The following is a 19,284-nucleotide window of genomic DNA, read 5'->3' as shown; positions in this document are numbered from 1 at the left end:
TGAAATGTAAATTTGACATTTGCCCATTAACTACTGTAACAATTTTTGTGTTACAGTAAATGAAAGGATGCAGATGTTTTGTGCAAATAACCTCTGTATCAGTAAACTCTTATGAAGTTGCTCTTAAAACTGTGAGGCAGATACATGGGTAAAACTTTTTCAGTTACTTTAAGTGCAAGTGGTTTTGTTCTGCTTAAGAATATGTTTAGTAGTAGTAGTTACATTTCTCCTATAATTTATCTTGTTTGCTTGATATGGGGTATATTCTGCCAATACAAGCCGTAGAGAGTGTGAAACTTGTAACTGTGTTTGCATAACACTTCTCTTTGTACTAGAGAAATTAAAAAATATAGAATTAAACTTGTGAAAGGCTATTTCAAAATTGGCCTTTTTACAGATAAGGCATTTCTAGGTATTTTACCAACATTAATATTAAGCCCTCTTATGGGATAGCTATTAACAGCTTACAAATGTACTTTATATGTTTGGAGCATTTAAAAACTAATTTCTCTTCACATTTTTCAAGTTGATGGAAAGACTGTTTTTGACTCAATGGATCAGATGATGATAAAACCTAATTGTCATTGATTTGATTAGAATTAAATCATAATCATATATCAATGAAATTAGGTTTTCATCTGAATGCTGCCATTCTTAATGCAGAATTGTGAGCCTTTTTGATGTCAGCCAAAGTTCTGCAAATGTATTAAAGGCTGAAATTGTCTAATACCTCTTAGTAAACATATTGCAGTAAAGCATCTGGAAATGTAGACTATGTTATTGGCAAGTTTCTGAGTCAGAGAAAAAGCAGTCTAATTTTCTTTGTGAAATCAGTGCTTTTATGTGGTCGGAAGTCTTGTGGATAATCTAGTCACCCAGTGATGCAGCCAATGATGAACCTAGAAACAGTTTAGATTAACCCCAATCCTGATGATTTTGCAGCCTCACAGATGAACTTCCCCCTGATTAGCAGAAGTTACAAGAACATTGGACTTTTCTCATTGCATACCCAAAATGCACAGTTTAGAATCACAGAATCATAGAATGGTTTGGGATGGAAGGGACCTTAAAGATCATCATAGGTTCCAGGAGGACCTGATCCATGATCTTGCCAGGCACAGAGGTGAGAGTGACTGGCCTGTAGTTCCCTGGGTCTTCCTTTTTTCCCTTTCTAAAAATGGGGGTTATGTTTCTCTTCTAATCAGCAGAAACTTCCCTCTTCTAATCAAACAGAAAACTGGAATGCTACGACTTCTCAAATATGGTGGATGATGGCTTAGCAACTACATCCACCAGTTCCTTCAGGACCCATGGATGTGTCTCATCAGGTCCCATGGACTTGACCTTCAGGCTCCTAAAATGAACTCAGATTTGATCTTCTCCTACACTGGGCAGTTCATCATTCTTTCAGTCCCTGTCTTTGCCTTCTGAGGCCTGGGCCATGTGTCTGATGCTCCTGTCAGTGAAGACTGAGGCAAAATAGTCATTAAGTACCTCAGCCTTCTCCATACCCCAGGTTTCCAGGTTTCCCATTTCCTTCCAGAGAGGGCCCACAATTTCCCTAGTCTTCCTTTTATCACCAATGCCCCCGATGAAGCTGGCTTACTGGCTGGAGTGGCTGGCCTTCCTTTGTGCTGCTGTTCAGGTGCACAACCCTGCTCCAAGCTCTGTTGCTAACACTGGCACAGATAGTTTTGCTCACTGCTCTGGAATACTTTAACTTCTCTATTCCAGAGGCAAAAAGGTCAACTAAAGAAAGGTGAGCCTTGTGGAGCTCAAGTAATGTTTTTGAATTTGAACCTTCTTTGCCATTTGGTCATCCTCTGAGGTGAAGTGTTTTTTCCTGCCATCAGCCACAGACCACATGGCAAAGGGCTTTCCCAAGGCACGCCATTCTACACAGTTCCAGAGAAACCATAGTTTTGCTGTTAGGATTGTCAGCAGATGAATTATAGTAATCCATGTTTAAAGTCCACCTTTCACTGCTACCTAGAGTAGCAGGAGGGAATCAAAGGTGCTTCACCTTTGTAGAAAATTCTTATCTTTTAAGTTTAGTTTCATTCTGATTATCTCCCACACCTTCATTTGACAGTTGGCCAGCACCACTCAGTTCTGACATTTTTGTGTTTTATGTGCTTTTATCAAATTGACAGCTGATGTAGTGGGTGTCAGGGAATGAGTATCTGATGGATCAACAGGGATAACTAACTAACTGCTTATCACCACTTTCAGATCATATTTTCGCAGATTAATTGACTTTGACAGATGTCATCTTACACTTCATTTGAGTACATTCCAGAATTATCTTACAAACTGGTCCAATTTGCATATAGGGTGCTATCAAGATCTATTCCTGAGTACATTTCTTAAACATATGACTTATGCATTATTTCTAATTTTGGTCATTTAAATTCAGTATTCACAGCATGGTATTTATTGAAAATTATTCATGATATAAATTTTAGTAAAGATCTTGGCAAGATTATTGTTATTCTGGAAATCATTCACTTTCTGTATCTGAAAAAGTGACATGATATACCTTGAAAAGATGTTATACTTGTATTTTAGTGTTAAGAGTTAGCAAGTGTTTGGTTAGTATTGTGTTTGTCTTGACCTTTTATAGAATAGCTTTAGGTTTGAATTTGCCAGCTTTATTGTTAGGATTTTTGTTTGTTTGTTTGTTTTTATACTAGAAAATAGAATTTGAAAGTCTCTCTAAAGTGAAAGACTCTGGTAACTGGAGAACTGTGAGACTGTGAAATCATAAGTAGAGTTAAAAACAAGGAGAATGAGAGTTGAGCATTTAATGGTAGGTGGGAATTTTATTCAGATTGTTCTTTTTGATAAGTCCTTGTATTAATTCAGCAGACAAACAAGACTAGATAAAATAAGCCTTTTATAAATTATTTCTCATATATATACGAGAAATAATCATGAAATAATAATAATTCATTAGAAGTAGGTTTAGCTGTTGCACACATGTACAAGAGTACATCTTGAAGCAGCAGGCTGGTACTTCTGGTACGTTCATAAAGAGAACTTGTGTGTGCTGTGCACTGCCAATGGCAGGCTAATTTGTCCTGGATGATTATTTACTATCCTTTCAGCAACACTGTACCACTTAAATCATGGAATCAGTTTTGCAAGACATGAACTGAAGTGCTAGGAACAAGTGTTAGGAGCTGCCAAGATTTGAGAGCAGTTGTGACCTCCCAGTTCACACACCACGTAGATCCAGCCTTTCAGAAATCTTTAGGAAAATCAGGAACTATTGAATGTGACATTTCTGATGACTTCAGGCTTTTCTTTTTTTTTTTTTTTTTTTTTTTTTTTTGTAATAAAAATGTCATTTTGACACTCTAGGAATAGTAATTTTTCATTTTGATAGGAATATTATTGCATTCTATCTGTAGATTTTGTTTATACTCAACAACAATAAATGTTTTGAGGCTCATGTGTCTTTTGCACGTAAACTGTGAATAGCTTTTCTGTATATGTAATATATCTATTGTTCTTGTCTGTGTATAGAGTAATGATTTATTGATCAGTGATTTGTTATGACATTTGGTACATTTAGGACTTTACAAAGAGTTTTAGCATTTGCTCAACATATTGGAGGAATACATGCAAATTTAATATGTACCCTAGATTATTAGTACACTGCAAATTTTGCTGAGTTTACTTATATTGATCAAGAAAAAGAAAATGTTTATGTGATATATGCCATAGCAAGCTAATAATAAACCAACATGCTAATAATTTCTATGCCAAATTGAAAGCTGTGAACACATTCAGACATTCTTTAATGGCTTCAACATAAATGAAAATAACATAGGAATTAAAAAATATCCTGAACACAATTTTTTTAAATTGCTAAGTTATTCTGCATTTACTATTGAATTGTTATTGTTAGTTGTGACTGTAGTAGAACAGTTGGTAATAGAATATCAACATATATGAAATTTGCTTGTGTTTTCAGGAGAATTTTATAATGTAATAGCAAAATATCTTTTTTTTTTTTTTCAAACCCCTAAGGGGAAGATGTACATAGATTTATATATTAGTTTAATGTATCATACTGTAAATTTATTCTCAGGAAGGATAATGACAGCTGTTAAGCAGCAGTGTTCCTGTTCACTGTGTAATGCATACATGCTTTTTAAAAATGTGTTGTGACTCTCATTCTTTACTTAATTGCATCTTAGTTTCTAATATCTAATTATTCTAATATCATGTCTCAAAATTATTTTAAAAGTCTTTTAAAGTGCATGGATTAAGTCAGCAGAAAGGGAAGTGAGAAATACAGCCTTACCAAGCAGATAGTGCCTTAATGCTTTTGGTTTATATATTTGACTGCATGTCTCCACCTTCACTGCATGTGACCATCTCTCTGTTTCTGCTCATTCTGTCCAAATTCACATCCATGTTTCCAAATTTTGTGAAGAACAAGGACGCTGGAGTCTTGCATTCCAAAACAGGACAGTGTAGACCACCTAAGTGCTAAACCTGGAGCAGCACAGAGGTATCCTTATTTACTCAAATCATAGTTCCAAGTAAATGAGGTATTGGTTATAGTTACACACTGCGAGTATCTTCTTCATATGCTCTGCTTAATACTTTCACATAGGGTTTTTTATCTTTATATATTTAAGTACATGGTATGCATGTATTGTTCATAGATAATATTTCATTCCATTTAAACTACATTTAAGAGGTAAATTTGAATATGACATAAATGTCCTTTTTATCCTCAGTGCACTCTGAGCATTTTATATAGGCATGGAAGTACAACTTTCTGTAAATATGTACCTACCGGTGTCCAGATAGAGCTCAAGCTGAGTCACTACTGCACGTGCTGTAGCATGCTGTTGAGCTATACAGAATGCAGACAGCATCATCTTAGCAAGAGGAAGGAAACAGAAAGGAAGATGTTATTTTAAACGTATTTCTAATGTGTGCTGCTTGCAGTGACAGCACAGAGAGCAGAGAAATAATGATGTTGGGCTCCCTACTGTTGTTTATTACTTTGCCACTTTTCACAGGACAGCAATGCCTACCCTTGGCTTTTCCATACTACAAAGTATAGTCACTTTTTCTCCATTTCACTTAATGCCACAGTCTAAGCAAGTGACGTAAAGGAGTAAGGGGAAAATAAGTCCCCTAACAAACCAAAGAAAAAGTGACGAGCCATCATCTGGGAGATCATGCTGCCTTCGGTGGATCTAACCATAAATTCAAATACTTCACTCACCTTATGTCTTAGTCAAATATGCAGCATTTAATGTGTGTTTCCCTTTGTATCCACCTAGTACTCGATGTGGTAAAGAAAAAAGAAGAAAGTAAAGGGAGTATACTCCAGAAAAAAAAAAAAAAATCTAGAGAAAGCTGCTTGAGGATAAGGGAGTTTAAAATTTTTATTCTAAGGGATTCTTTTTTTTTTTTTTTTTTGTACGAAAGTATATTCTTGTTAAAACTGGAAAGCATCAGGTAGTGACCTCTGCTCATATATAAAAAAAAAAATAAAAAAGTCTTTTTATTTTTCTGCATTTTTTCCTTTGTTGTGATTCATACTGTGTCACAATATAATGGTAATCAAATATTACAGTGAAAATACACTGTGATTATATTCTTTGGGTATAACTTGATACTATGACTGTTGAGGTATTTTCCAGTTCAGACACTGGGTTAATCTTCATAACCACTGAGGTTTAAAATTAAAACTTTATTCTTTAATATTATTTTTACCTACTTTTTTGCCCACAGTAATTTTTTTATGTCTAGGTATAGAGGTTGATTATATGATTGTGACTTTCTTATATGTTTCTTTGTCATCTTTCCTGTGTAATGTTCAAGTTGGGGTTTGTCATTGTTTCTGATCTAACAATGAGTAATCATCACTCCACTTTTTTGGCCACTCCTGAAACTTCATATGCACTTTTATTCTGAAAGACTAACAAACACTGATGATTATCAGAGATTCAAATTGTAAATTTTAATGTGTAAATGCTTGTACTAACATGGATAGTAATGGAAATTTTGGAACAAAGAGGACTTGCTGAGATTTCCATGACCTAAGTAAGGAAATGAAATAAACTTTTAACTTATTTGCATCGATTACAGAAAAAAAAGAAATGTTTTAAACCATTTCTCAAAATCTTTAACAATTTTTAATAGAATGAAATTTTTGATAAGCCAAGTTTTTATTAATAAATTGACAGCATTAGTTAAATCTGATATGATGCAGTATTTGTTTTGATTTTGAAATTTAGATTTAAAACCAATTTTTAAAGTTTATATTTTAATATTACTTGTTCTTTCTGCAACTTTTTTTTTTCCTGTTGTCTCCACTGCGTTTGTTTTTCTTACTGTCAGGAGAGACCCATTGTGTCTAACCAGATAGGGGCTGTAAAATGGGAGCTAGCTGCATATGCAGTCAAGATTAATGATGTCTCCCTGTTTTGGTACCTCATAACCTTCATACCATCAGCTCAGTCAAAGCTAATCAGAGCCTTGTGCTTTAAACCCCAAGCTCACCAGCCTGTTCATGAAAAAATTTGTTGTCACTTTTCCATCTGTCAAATGTTACTGTTATTACCTTTGCAATACATTAGTAAATATGTAATCTTCATATTTTTTGTATTCTTTTTCTTCTTTGTTTATTTCTTTTCTGACATGTCATTTTACAGGCAGTCCAGAAAAGTGGAAAGATATAGCAGCCAAAAACAAACTAGGAAAGGCTCCACAACTGAAACAGAAAGGTAGGATTGATGAATGATTAATAAACACCTGTTATGACTGAATTGATTCTGGTGTTCATAATATACAACTAATACTACTGTTAAAGCAAAAGCTGTGTAACAGTACCAAAAGCTATGTTGCCTTAATTTAAAATATTATTTATATTATCTATATTATTATCACTACTTCCTGTGTTGCTCTACATATGACATTTTTCTGGTAAAGACTGTCTGTGCATACATTTAGTAATGAAAAATATGAGACCCATTGCCACTGTCTTGATTTCTGTAAGATGAAACTTGGACATACGCAGAATGTTTTATTATTGTGGTACTAATCCCTTTTTGTTTTACCACAGATTTTTTTTTCAAAAGTCTTGTCTATTTTAAAATAATTTTAAAGTTGAGAAAATATGTAAGCAGATTAATAATTCAACAGGTCTCTTATCAAATGGCAAATGAAGAATAAGTAACATCAAGGCACAGTGTACCAATGTTAATTAACAACTACAGTGCAACTGAAACCACATATGCACAAAAATAACAGTTTCATATGTGCATTTCACCTGGGGAAAGACATCTATATTCCAATATAGTAGTTTCACTCTATAAAATTGCTAAATTCCACATTTAAATTCCACCTATTGAAAAAAAATGTAAGCTGTCATTACATAAAGTTACTAAGAACACTGAGGCTTTACCTTCCGCTACCATTGAATTTGCTTGTGCATGCTTTATCATTGTAACTTTTAGCTTTTACAGTATAGTAGTAAAAGGTTATGTTATTTTTTTAAGAAAAGAAAGTGGGAACAATAAGAATACATACTTAATTATGAGTTTATCTAGTTAAGCCCATGTGTTGGCTGAACTAAGGTCAGTGAGGAGGACTGAGATTCTGCCTTTGCTAGAAATGGACCTACATTATCTTGATGAGCAGAGGAACACATCTGTTTACATTGTGAGGGTTGAAAATCTTCCATGAACATGGAGACATTTCTGGTTTTGAAGAAAATGCACATTATCTAGAAAATAAATTCACAACTTATATTTTATTTTGTTGTTTCAAGGATCAGGTTATTGTTCCTAATCTAAAAGCAATGGTTACACTTGTTTCAACAGCCCAGTTTCTATTTCAGTTTACACCAGAGACATCCCCTGACTTTTGGCTGAAATCCTTGCTGTGTTTCAATCAGCATTTTTTCCCTTTTTTTTTTTTTTTCCTTCTGTCTTCTGAAGAGTAAGGAAAGCCAAGCCAAGCCCCTGGGGCTGAGGTTGCAATGGCCTCACAGTTGTTGATAACCATACAAATTGTACAGTTAAATGTGTTGGCAAGAGGCTTGAAAGGAGAATAAGGTAGGACAGGGATATGAAGTAAGTGAGAGGGAAAATGGGAATGTAAACATTAAATGGAGAATATAGGAACATATAAGATAAGGAAGGAAAAGAAAATGTAAGATTATAAAGAAGAAAGTGGTGGCAAAGGAAAGGGCAGAGAGTCTGAGAGACAGTGGAAGAGTAGGAAAGGAAATCCTGTGATATATGAGATTGGACGAATCAATGTATCAGTAGGTGTTTACATTTCAAACCTGATATTTATTTCAGTGTGTAAACTGAGGGCATTTTCTTCAGGTGTCAAGATCATTGCATAGATTAAAAACATATACCTCACTAAAACAAATGTTCTTTTCACTAATCTCATTGTATGGCTGGTGTGAATTATAATATTGAAAATTAAATTTCAGCTACTGCTGATGGTAGGAACTGTGAGGTGTTAGCTTTAACAGCAAATGGGCTCTACCTCTAAGCGTGTAGTTATGTTTATGAAATAGGTTTTTGAGACATGAGAAGTGTGTTTATTTGATTTAAATGACCAGTCTAGCTGTGAATTTTCAAGAGTTTTTTCACAGGATATTTCAAAGCCTCTTATACTTGTAATGCTAAATGTAACATGCATTTGAGGATTTATTCAGGTACATGGAAAAGAGCAAGTCTGAAATATTGCAGAGTCTATATACAGAATTTATATGGGATTTAATAGATTGGAACTTTAGTCATTCCTGTGCTGAGATAAATTCTTTTCCCATTTTGTATTGATTAGTTACAAGATAATTCCAAGTTATCAGGTAGTGGTAACTTACCTGTTGTTATTCATTACCTCAGGTACAGCCTTTATCTGTACATGCGAGATATTACATAGGACCTTGTGTCAAAAGCGTGCTAGATTGGCAATGCTCTCTTAGTTTTAGTTTTTCTTCATAGTTTTTTATGTGGAAGGATGTGTGTTTGTTTTCTTGTCGAATTGTTTTGTTTTTTAAATTCATGCCATTGAGACATCAGTCCAAAGAGAAGGAAACGAGTTTCCTTGTGGGAAGGCAGAGCTGGAACCTGTAGGATTTCTCTGTGGTCCATCACCAACTGAGTTATAGGTTGGCTGTTTGCTGTGTTACCTTCCTCTGGGAGGAGCAGTCAATGAGATACATGCAGATGTGTTTGCTGCAATATTACTGCTCAGCAGGTGTCATTTCTCTCTCAATTTTTCTATCCCTAATTCCCCTCCTCTCCATACTTCTTAATTTCTGTCTCATTCCCTCAGCCACACACCAGGTTTTGTCTCCCATGCTGGTTCCTCTTTCTCTCATTCTCCTAATCAGCGTAGACTTCTTCACTTCAGCAGCTGATCTTTCTGCTAGACCATCAGGGATTACATTTGGACCAAGCAGGCCTTTTCAGGACTCAACTCATCGCCATCATCTTAAGCATCTCTTAGAAGCAGGGAATCTCTGTAAGAGTGTTTCTGTTACTGCCAGGGCAAGCCAGGAGTGAAGTTTAGGAAGTGTTAGGGTTTAAGAGAGCATATAACAAAGGGAACAGAATCCTATTTTTGTAGCACTGTGACTGGACTGACTGGACTTCCATATAAGCTGCCACTGGCTTTGAAACCAAATCTGGTTTTTATCCTTGGTGTAGACATCTGCATAAATGTTGTCTCATATACATTTATTTTTTTTTTAAGGATAATTTATAAATGTTTGATAGTTTTATGAACTAGACAGTCCCTTGGTTACTCTGTATTTTGTGGGAAAGATGTGCTGGGTGTGTGCAGGGGCACTTCATATGTCTGGAGAAATTAAAAAACAAATCAAACAGTGAAATGCTATCACGAGATGGCTTTATGGTAATTTCTGAAATAATGGATACAGTATTATCGTTTACAAAATGCTGCATTGTTGGGAAGCCCAGCAATAATAAGAAGGGCACAGTAAGAAATTTACTTTGTCACTCTCCAAACCTGAAATGTTTCAGGTTGTCTTATACTTGCAACATATGCAATTATTAAACTGCCAATAATTATGCTGCTAATTATACTAACATGATTAATCATTTTACTGAATATTTTAATGATGCTTTCATCAGTGTTTCTTCAGAACTCTATTTCTATGTTGGGTCTCACTGCAGAAAGATACTTAAATGGAGTACTAGCTTACTCTGTGCTAGTACTTTTTATCTAAGTGTTGTTAGCTTGTGTTTGCTGCTTGAGATGCAGCTAGAATTTTTGGCCAAGTTTCTGCTGTATTCAGTGCAGTTCAGCAGTCCCACAAGCAGGGGGATGTGTATCTGCAGCAGTGAGTGTTCTGCAGTTTATCCTTTTGGAAATGGATTTATAATCTGAATTGATAACTTCAGTCTGAAATGTGCGCACTGGCCCTGCAGCCAGGGTTTGCAATGTTCTTTGGTGGAGGGGGGCATGGGACGGTGTGCCTGGAGCTAACAACTGAACGGTTTCTTTTTGGCCCTGATGTTTTAGGGGTCTGCTACCATGTCTTTCTAGAAGGGGACTTCCAGCCCCACGAACGACTGAACAGCCAGTCATTAGGGGAAAACATCACACTCGCTCAAGGTCGAGTGAGCACTCTAGTATCAGACCCTTATGCTCTGTACATCACCTAGCGCCCGGAGGGTCGGCGCCACCTTCTCCACTTCTGACAAGGTTGCTATTACATGTCCAGCACAGCTTTCATGTTCTGCCTCCCAGGTGTCAGTGTGGTGTTGTACTTTCCTGAGCATACATGGCGCGTTCACTCATTCTGGCACTGTAGATTATCCTCTCTTCATGGTATTTACACTTCTCCCATATCCTTTATGCTGCCTATCTTCACCATCCAGATGGTACTTCTTCCCGTTGATCTTAAATAGCTATGCAAAAAAAGTTGGCTGTTTCATCCCTCCATTGTTGTGTTTTGTTTCGTATCCATCTGAAAATTATCAAAGTATTTCGCTTGAACACTGTGCAGGAAATCACATCCTTCTCTCACTTCTAACTCTCAAAGGGAAAGTCGGTTGATCTACGTAGTGTGAAAGCTACCAGTATTTTGATTTTGTATGAATGTGTCATTTAAAATTGCAAGTTACCTACTTTAGCATACCAGATAAACTGTGATTATCCACTCTAGTGAGTGTGATAACTGGCAAGGATGTTTAATTAGAAAGCTGTCCCTCTCAGCAGTTTCCTCCTTATCACCTTTGCTTTGCTTTCTTAAACTTGTTCCCTAATTATTAGGAGGGTCCCTATTGCTTTTAAATGCAAGTTTACCAGTGTTCCAAAGGTGCTTGATGTGTTAAAGGTGCTGTATGTGTGTGTAAGAAGCCATGTAGCCAAGGTGCTCTGAAATAGTGGTAGATAGAATTTAGCCAAAGTTAAGGTGCTTAGAATATTTGCTTAGGTAAGAGTATTAAAAATCTTGGGCTGTGAGCACATGCATGCACGTACGCACAATTTCTGTCTCCCACACACAAATACCAAGGATAAGTGTCTTTTTTTGTTTGTTTGTTTGTTTACGTTCAGGGGAAAATAACACATTATCCCAAGACATTAGATGCTTGTTGTCCAGTTCTCTGTGGCCTTGTGCAATTAGTGCATCAGAACAAAGGGAACATGAAAGTTAGTAAAATGCAAAGGTGGCATTTTGGATTGTCTTTGTACCAGTGCAGGAGAACAGTTATACTCCCAAATTGTGAGTCGTAATCGTAAATGGTTCTTAGAAAACTGCTTTTAGTTCAGTGGTTTTTGACTAGAACTTTTTTAAAACAACAACAGCAAAAAAGATGGAAAATATTTGTCCTTAGTTGAAGGCAGTTAGAGAAGATATAGGTGAAGCCATGTGAGTTTGCTAGTTATCCAGACCTGAATACATGCATATGGCATACACCAAATGCAAACTTCCTCAACCCCATCTTCTCTATATGCAATTCAATATGTGTTTAAAACTTAGACTATATGAATTCTCTTCCTTTGGGTTATTTCACTTTTATGTTCATTTCATCTGCAGAATACATCAACAAGGAAGTCCCACACAGTCTCCTCCTGCAGACACGTCCTTCAGCAGTCGCAGGGGAAGACAGCTACCGCAAGTTCCAGTAAGAAGTGGCAGTATAGAGCAAGGTATCAAATAATGAGCGTATGATAGCTCTAACTCTTTGATTTTTTACCTTTCTTTACTTTACTCGAAGTCTGCTTTCATAACTACATGTTAAAAGCTGTAATTCTGCCAAAGAGAAGAGAATGAAAGCATATTTGTAGTCTGCAAAGTCCAGAAGATTTTTAACTGGTGGACACATGGTTTAATTGCCTTAATTTTCTAGCAGCTTTTTGTATTTGTCTACTTTAAAATTTCTGTTAGAGCTGTGGTGGTTTCCATGGGCACATCTAGTTTGTATTCAGACAATGAAATCAGAGGCAAAGATTTTGACAACATTTTGACAGTGTTATCAATGTATTATTTTGTGGTTTGTATTAACTGATGTGCATTGTTAACATAGATTAATGATAAACAAATATCATATTATCAAACATACCTTCTGGAGTGAGACAGATTCAGTGAGTCTGAAAGAATAAAAGCAATCACCACAAGAAATGTGAAGGCACAGGTCATCAGCTTTTTCATTCATAAGAATAAACTGCTCAGGCAATGAGTGCTGCTCTTTTTTGAAAAAGACCATGTAGACCTAGTGGCTGTAGAAGATGTTCTTTTCAAATATCAAATAGGTATAAATATTGCTGTTTCCTTTTCTAGCAACATGCTGTACACAGAGTATGAGCTATTATGGTAAAATTAAATTAGTTTTAATTCCACAGTGGGTAATATGTGTACATTCTGTCTTTAAAAACCCTGTTTTCTCATTGAATACAAGCAACAACTGAGATTGCCATATACTGCACATTTTTCTTCTGTGGGGAAATGAAAGTAATGCTTCTGCTGACGATGTGTTGTAGTGCCTTATAGAACTGTTGACAGACTTCTTTCATAAATAGATAATGCTACTGACCATGACCTTTTTATCATGTTAGATTACCGTACATTTTTGTATGAGGTACAACAGCTTGCATTAACATACAATCAGCTTGCATTAATTTTATTGGCTTGAGTTGTGATGGCATACTACACTTTCAAATATTGTGTTCTTGTTTTATACATGTGATTATTCTGAATGGTCAATAATCTAGTACAAGTAGGTTTCATTCTTTATTTTATTATTATTTAAACTTTACATTTAAGTCTTCTCATTACATTTCATAGTTAACTAAGGACTTTCTGGATTATAAACTAGTTACAAAGTGCATTTACAGTTTTTATTTCTACATATGAGTAGGTTGGGAGCTCTTTAGGGAAATGTAACGAGAGCTGAATTTCAAACTTCTTTCATGTTTCTTCTGCAGTTCCAGAACTTGGTACAATATATCATGATGAATCAGCTTTTAATTTATGTTGGCTTTACTGTGGGTACTCCTGTTGTCTTTCAGCTGTTCTTGGTAACTAGTGCATTGAGAATAAAATGCTAGTTTATGTTTTGTTAAAGATGTTGGAAATGAAAGTAGAACTTGACATAAAAATTAGTAGAGATGCGTTGTATGCAGAAGAGCAAAGAAAAAGTGAACTTTAAACAGAAGGTTAAAGCCACTGTTGGTTTAGAAACTTGTCAATGCTGTGAATATTTGTAAAGTAATGCTGTTTCACTGAACTCTTATTTACATTTGTGGTTCATATGCTTGCGTCTTACGTAGAAAATGAACAAGTAGGATATGACATATCATTTACTTTGTTGTTATTTATCATACCGCCTATGTCAATATGGCCGTATTACTGCACATGGAATTGAAGGCTAATGAGATTTTCCTTTCTAATTAGTATTTTGGTTTTGTCTGACTGGCTTGTCCATTTGAAAGGAAGGTTTTCTAATTTTACCCATGTTTAACACTTTGTTCAAGCTGAGAAGGGAAGTACTAAAGTTAATAGATTTTATAAAATAATTTTAAAATGCTTCTGAAAGTATCTTCTGAAATAAGAATAGCGGTGTGTATAAACTTCAAGCTTCTGCAGGAAAGTAAAATCCGCTTTAAAAACATAATATTTGCTCTGGTTTACAGTATCAAATTTTGATGTCACTTTCACCTTTTCAATCCCTATCAAATCAGTTAAATGGAGTGGCTAGAAGTTACTTTATGCTAATGTAGTATTGAATCCAAATATATCTGTCTGTGAAAGAGTCTCACTACTTGGAACTGAATTGTGACTTAATGACTTAAATTCACAGTCACTACAGGTATACATAATGCCAAAATCTAGTGCAACCCACAAATGTTATAGGAAGAAGCATTTCAAAATTCTTTGCATTTTCTTAATTTAAACTATTTACTGCTGGTCAGTATTGACATCCTGTGTTTCAAGGAAATCTGGTATGATATAAGGTATATTTGTGTAGTAAATTGTGTAGTTTCCTTTTTCCTTCTTCCTTTTTCCTTTTTCCTTTTTCCTTTTTCCTTTTTCCTTCTTCCTTCTTCCTTTTCCTCCTTTTTTCCTTTTCCTTCTTTTTTCTATTTACATAGTCAAGAGGCATAGAGGAATCCAGTAATCTCATTACTCTTTGAAACTATCATTTTGGAAAAAAATGAGAGTTAATGAAGAAGCAAGAGAGTGGTTGTGGATTTTGTCAAAAGAAAGTGTGATTTTTTGTTTTCTATCTTAAGTGATAATATCCATGCCGATGAGGCTTCTTCTAGGACTGACACTGAATCTTAAGCATTCAATTTATTTTTTTCATTATAAAGTTTAGAATGAAACAGTTTCATTGTTTCTATCAAATAATGTTCTCTTAATTATCCTTTGGTTTGAGAATCATAAAAAGTCAACTTGTGACTTGTTTCAGTAGGTCCCTGTCAGTAGTTCCACTGTCTAAAAGACCACATAGAAGAAAGTCTTACAGAAGAAACAGAAATAATGGTATCCATTCTTTTAGAGATAAGGGGTAGGTACGACTGATCAGGAGCAGAGAAAAATCTTAAGTAGAGAAAAAAGTCCAGTCTAAGGATTATCTTTTCTTTAAAACCTCAAAATAGCATAATTACACACACTCACAAAAACAAATAAGCCAATAGCAACAACAAACTCAAACTTCTTAGTGGTTCTGAAGGCTGCTGACTAGTTTGGAAAAAATTAAAAACATGCTAGGTACTTTCACTTGGAATGGTTCTAGCTAACTAATATTTTTAGCAACTTCAGTACATACAGACTCTTTAAAGCAGTTACAGTTACAGGAGCCTATGCTCCTGTGGTTTTTGGACTACATGATTTTTATTTTAATCCCAATGATATTCAAGCAATGTATGACTATATGTGTTTCCTTTGCAACCCTGTCAGCAGTAATTCCCAGAGTACAAAACACAGTGGGATGTTATTGCAACTAAAGGTCTTGTGATTCTTGAATATGAAGGTTAGTTGGTGTAGGTGTGTCTCTGTGTGTTTTCTGAAAGTCACAATTCAGTAGCCATTACCTTAACTTGTGCTACTTAACAAGCATTATTTATTTCTATGCTTTATCTGACAATTTCATAAAATGACCTAATAATGAAGATATTTTGGTTCAGTGACTAAAGCAGTGAAAATCTAAGTTATAAGGGCAATGCTGTGCTCTCCGTGTCATCTTGTGCCAAACTGTAAGAGATTTGCATCAGTGTTTCTTATTTGCATCATATTTGAGTGGAACTGTGCAAGTCACTTAAGAAAGCTGAGGGGTGGGAATTCTGTGTTGACTTTATTTTTTGGCTGTTTATACAACAACATTGTTGCATGTTTTTTAAATGATACCTTTATACAAAGCATATTTCTGTGATAAATATACTAGTCCATTCTCTGTCATAGCACCTATCAAAGCTCACAGTAATTTTCACTTGGATAGGGTGGGCCTCTACACTTCTGTGTAACGGTTAATCATGAATACTGCCTGAAGCTCTATAGCATTTTTCTGCACTACAGTAGATGGTACTAGGGGTAATATTCAGAAATATTACATGTGAAGAAGAAAAGACATGCTATGTACTATTGACGTCTATGAACCAACAAGCTAAATGTGTGATGATGGTTTGTAGTATAAAAATGAGCTAACTCAAGCAAAGCAGGTCTTTCTCCCTGTGTATTCTTCTATTTGACTCTTCACAGCATGGTTTCATTTTTTTAGCCTCAACAGTGTGGTTTCATGTTTCAGAAATCATTTAATGACAGTAAGGATTGTGATAAAAAGCAGCCTATTTACATAAAAAGAGCATCTGTAAACATAACTGAACCAGTGTGTTTGTATGTTTTCAGTGACACCTGTTTACAGCAACAGGCCTTACGCAGTGACCTTTAGAAAAATGAAGCTGTGACCAGCATTAAGTGTCGCTGTATGTTGGCCCATGTCAGAAAAAGCTGCGTAACCCTTGTACATAGCCTGTATGCAGGTTGAAGTGCATGCGTGTGTGTGTGCTGCTGTTTCATGAAGGAAAGCTGCACTGAAGTCTCTATTGGTAATGAATGGGGATTATTGGTAATGAAGGGGGATTACTTTTATAAAGTGCATATGCATAATATGTATATAAACATATGTACAAATCTTCAGTGGTAGTTACAACTTACAGGAATTAAATGTTTTCATGTCCAGTGTTCCTTTTAACAAAAAAGAATCAGAATTTCATATGGAAAATCAGTGTGTTGTGAAATAATGGATTAGAGTTGCAAATATCTTTTTATATTTAATTAAGATCTTTAAATATAACTAGAGAAAACTATTCAATGTATATGTACTTGATCATTGAAATGTCATTGCAGTGAGAATCTGGCTTGAATAATGGTATAAGATCAAACCCTTGCAGTTAAAACCATTTTTTAGATCCATCATTGAATGGCAAAAGAAAAAGATTTAGTTTTTAGTCTTTTAGCATTGTTTGTTTTGTCTTCATATTTCTTGTTTTATTTTGAAATTCTTAGGTGGCACTGCATATTTTGAGGCAGCTTGTGGAATCTTTACCCTCATAGGAGACTTTTCTCTTAGCATTGCTAACTCTTGAAAATTAATTCAAGCCTCATAATCTTTTATGCTTTCAGTTAACAGAAAATAAATTTGTCACACTCAGTATTACAGAAAAGTCTTCAGAATCTAGAAGTGGTTCAGGAGTTAGAATGATACTTAAAGCAATGTTAAGATTTTATGTCATTTGTAACATTTGTAATACTGCTTTAGTAGAATATTTAAAGAGTCCACAATCTGAATCTCAGTAACTTCATTGTTCCTGTTAATTTTAAAGAAAAAGTCATAGGCTTTATTTGTCATAGTTTATCATTTTAATTTTCTACATTACTTTTACATATGTTGGAGTACTGCCTACTGTACATGCCATTGTCACATGTAACACATTTCTTTATCTAACTTTAAATTTGCTGATTTCTTTTTCTGTTCCCATCATTCCGTGCATTTAATTCATTGAAGAACAAGAGAATTTTAACTCTTCCACAAAAGGTAAATATTTATGTGATTTTTTTACAAATGTTTGGCAACTGTTTATACTGGCTTTTCTCTTAATATATTCCATATCAGTATATAGTATTTAGCTAACAGTATTTAACAGGTGAAAAGGATGTTTCTTAAGTTTCTATATGCTATCTGCTATCCCTCTTTAGAACCTGAAAGTCATTTCTTTTGTGATTTCTGATTTTCCCATAGAAATGTGATATGCTAGGCTTACCAGAAGTAGTCATAGCACTTCACATGGCTCAGAAGCTGCATGATTGATTTAAAGTTCATCAGCACAACAGCTGGTTCTAATACAATTGTGATGATGCAGCCATAGCTCTTTGCATCTGTGAAGGATGTTTCATAGGTCGGGGCTTAGGAAGAGTTGGAGATGTTGATGGCCAGCAACTGTCCTTCCTATGCAGAGACATTCTGAAGACAAGTTAGTTCAACATGAGCTGTATTGTATTTGCATGACAAGCCCTTGACACTCAGAAAGCTGGGGGTGTTGTAGGGCAGGTTTCTGTGGGCAGGCAGACAACCTGCATGGGCATAGCTTTGACCTCTTATGAATTCCCCCTAGCATGTGCTGATATCAGTGAGTCAGGGAGCGCTAACAAGGCTGTGCCATGAAGTGAGAAATACAGCCAGTCACATCCCCACCAAGGCATGTTGCAGAGAGGTCCCATTTTTATTTTTTTTCCAAAAGTAGGAGTCATCTCAAAGTCAGAATGAACCTCGGAGAGAAAAAAGAACAATTTAATCCATTTTCATGTTAACAGTAAGAACATTAATACATCAGATTAACCTTTTCTAAATTCTAGTTGAGTCCTTCAGATTTGGGGAAATTCTGATCTCAAAAAAGTCTTTGGTGGGCCAAAGCCAAATTACACATTCAACTTGAAACAGAATATCTACTACAACTTCTTTATATTGTGAAAGGATGGATCCCACTCATGTGTTCATACTTCCTTAGGTAAAATACAGCAGCTGTTTTACTAGCTATGAACTCCAACATCCCAGACTATACTGGGGAATATGTTTTCACAATAACATAAAAAATAAAGTGAAAAAGAAATAGTGTTTAAATTAAGTAAAAGCAATTGCAGATTATGTTGCAGTGTTATGTACCATGAAATGTCTTAAGAAAGTCCTAAGAATGGTTAATTTTGTAATTTATTTCTGTTATTTTTCATTTCTTAAGTATCAGTATTTCTTTCAAACAGAACAATACAAATTGATTATGTCAATTTATTATTTGTGATTCTTCAAGTTCACAAACCTTGCTCTGTGATTTGGACCGCAGTGGATGTTTTGTTGTTTAAAACAATTGATTTTATACAGACAAACTAGAACATGCCTGTAAGAGGTTTGTGAAAGCTCTGGTTTCCACAGGATTTGGATGGATTTGGCCCAAGTTTTGGCAGTGTGTAGAAGGTAGTGGGATCTCTGGGCACCTGGGTTCCTCTGGCTCACAGGAGCATAGGGCTGAATGCAGATGCAGCCCAAAGGCACAAAAAAGTTGGGCAGATGAGTTGCTGGGGAAGTGGAGTGGTGTCAGTTCTGGGGGGCCATGCACAACCTGAAGTTCAGCTGCCTTACATTAGTAGCCCCCGTCACCTCTGACTTTCCCCAGCACAGTATAAGAGATACAAAGAAGGGAAAGTTGGTGAGTGGCAGATGGAGATGGGGGATTACAGGATGTTATATGGCAAAATACATAGTT

At 35.4% G+C, this 19,284-nt stretch overlaps 1 protein-coding gene across 30 annotated transcripts in view; it reads left to right on the top strand.

The window, feature by feature from the left end:
* The window catches only part of RIMS1 (regulating synaptic membrane exocytosis 1), a 318,971-nt gene that overhangs the window by 217,589 nt on the left and 82,098 nt on the right, over positions 1 to 19,284 (top strand). For 14 of the 30 annotated variants that reach the window (XM_072036277.1, XM_072036276.1, XM_072036286.1 and 11 more), the window contains 2 exons: positions 6,687 to 6,758; positions 12,065 to 12,177. In XM_072036277.1, coding sequence (XP_071892378.1) covers positions 6,687 to 6,758; positions 12,065 to 12,177 — 185 coding nt within the window. Of the gene's footprint in view, positions 1 to 4,444; positions 4,523 to 6,686; positions 6,759 to 10,542; positions 10,726 to 12,064; positions 12,178 to 17,534; positions 17,565 to 19,284 lie in introns of those variants that run through there. The other 16 variants (XM_072036301.1, XM_072036302.1, XM_072036300.1 and 13 more) reach the window with 5 other exon arrangements.

Source organism: Anas platyrhynchos, chromosome 3 (assembly GCF_047663525.1).
Source record: "Anas platyrhynchos isolate ZD024472 breed Pekin duck chromosome 3, IASCAAS_PekinDuck_T2T, whole genome shotgun sequence".
NCBI classification, from domain to species: Eukaryota; Metazoa; Chordata; class Aves; order Anseriformes; family Anatidae; genus Anas; species Anas platyrhynchos.
The sequence above is the reverse complement of the archived record's forward strand: the minus strand, read 5'-3'. Positions and strand labels throughout refer to the sequence as shown.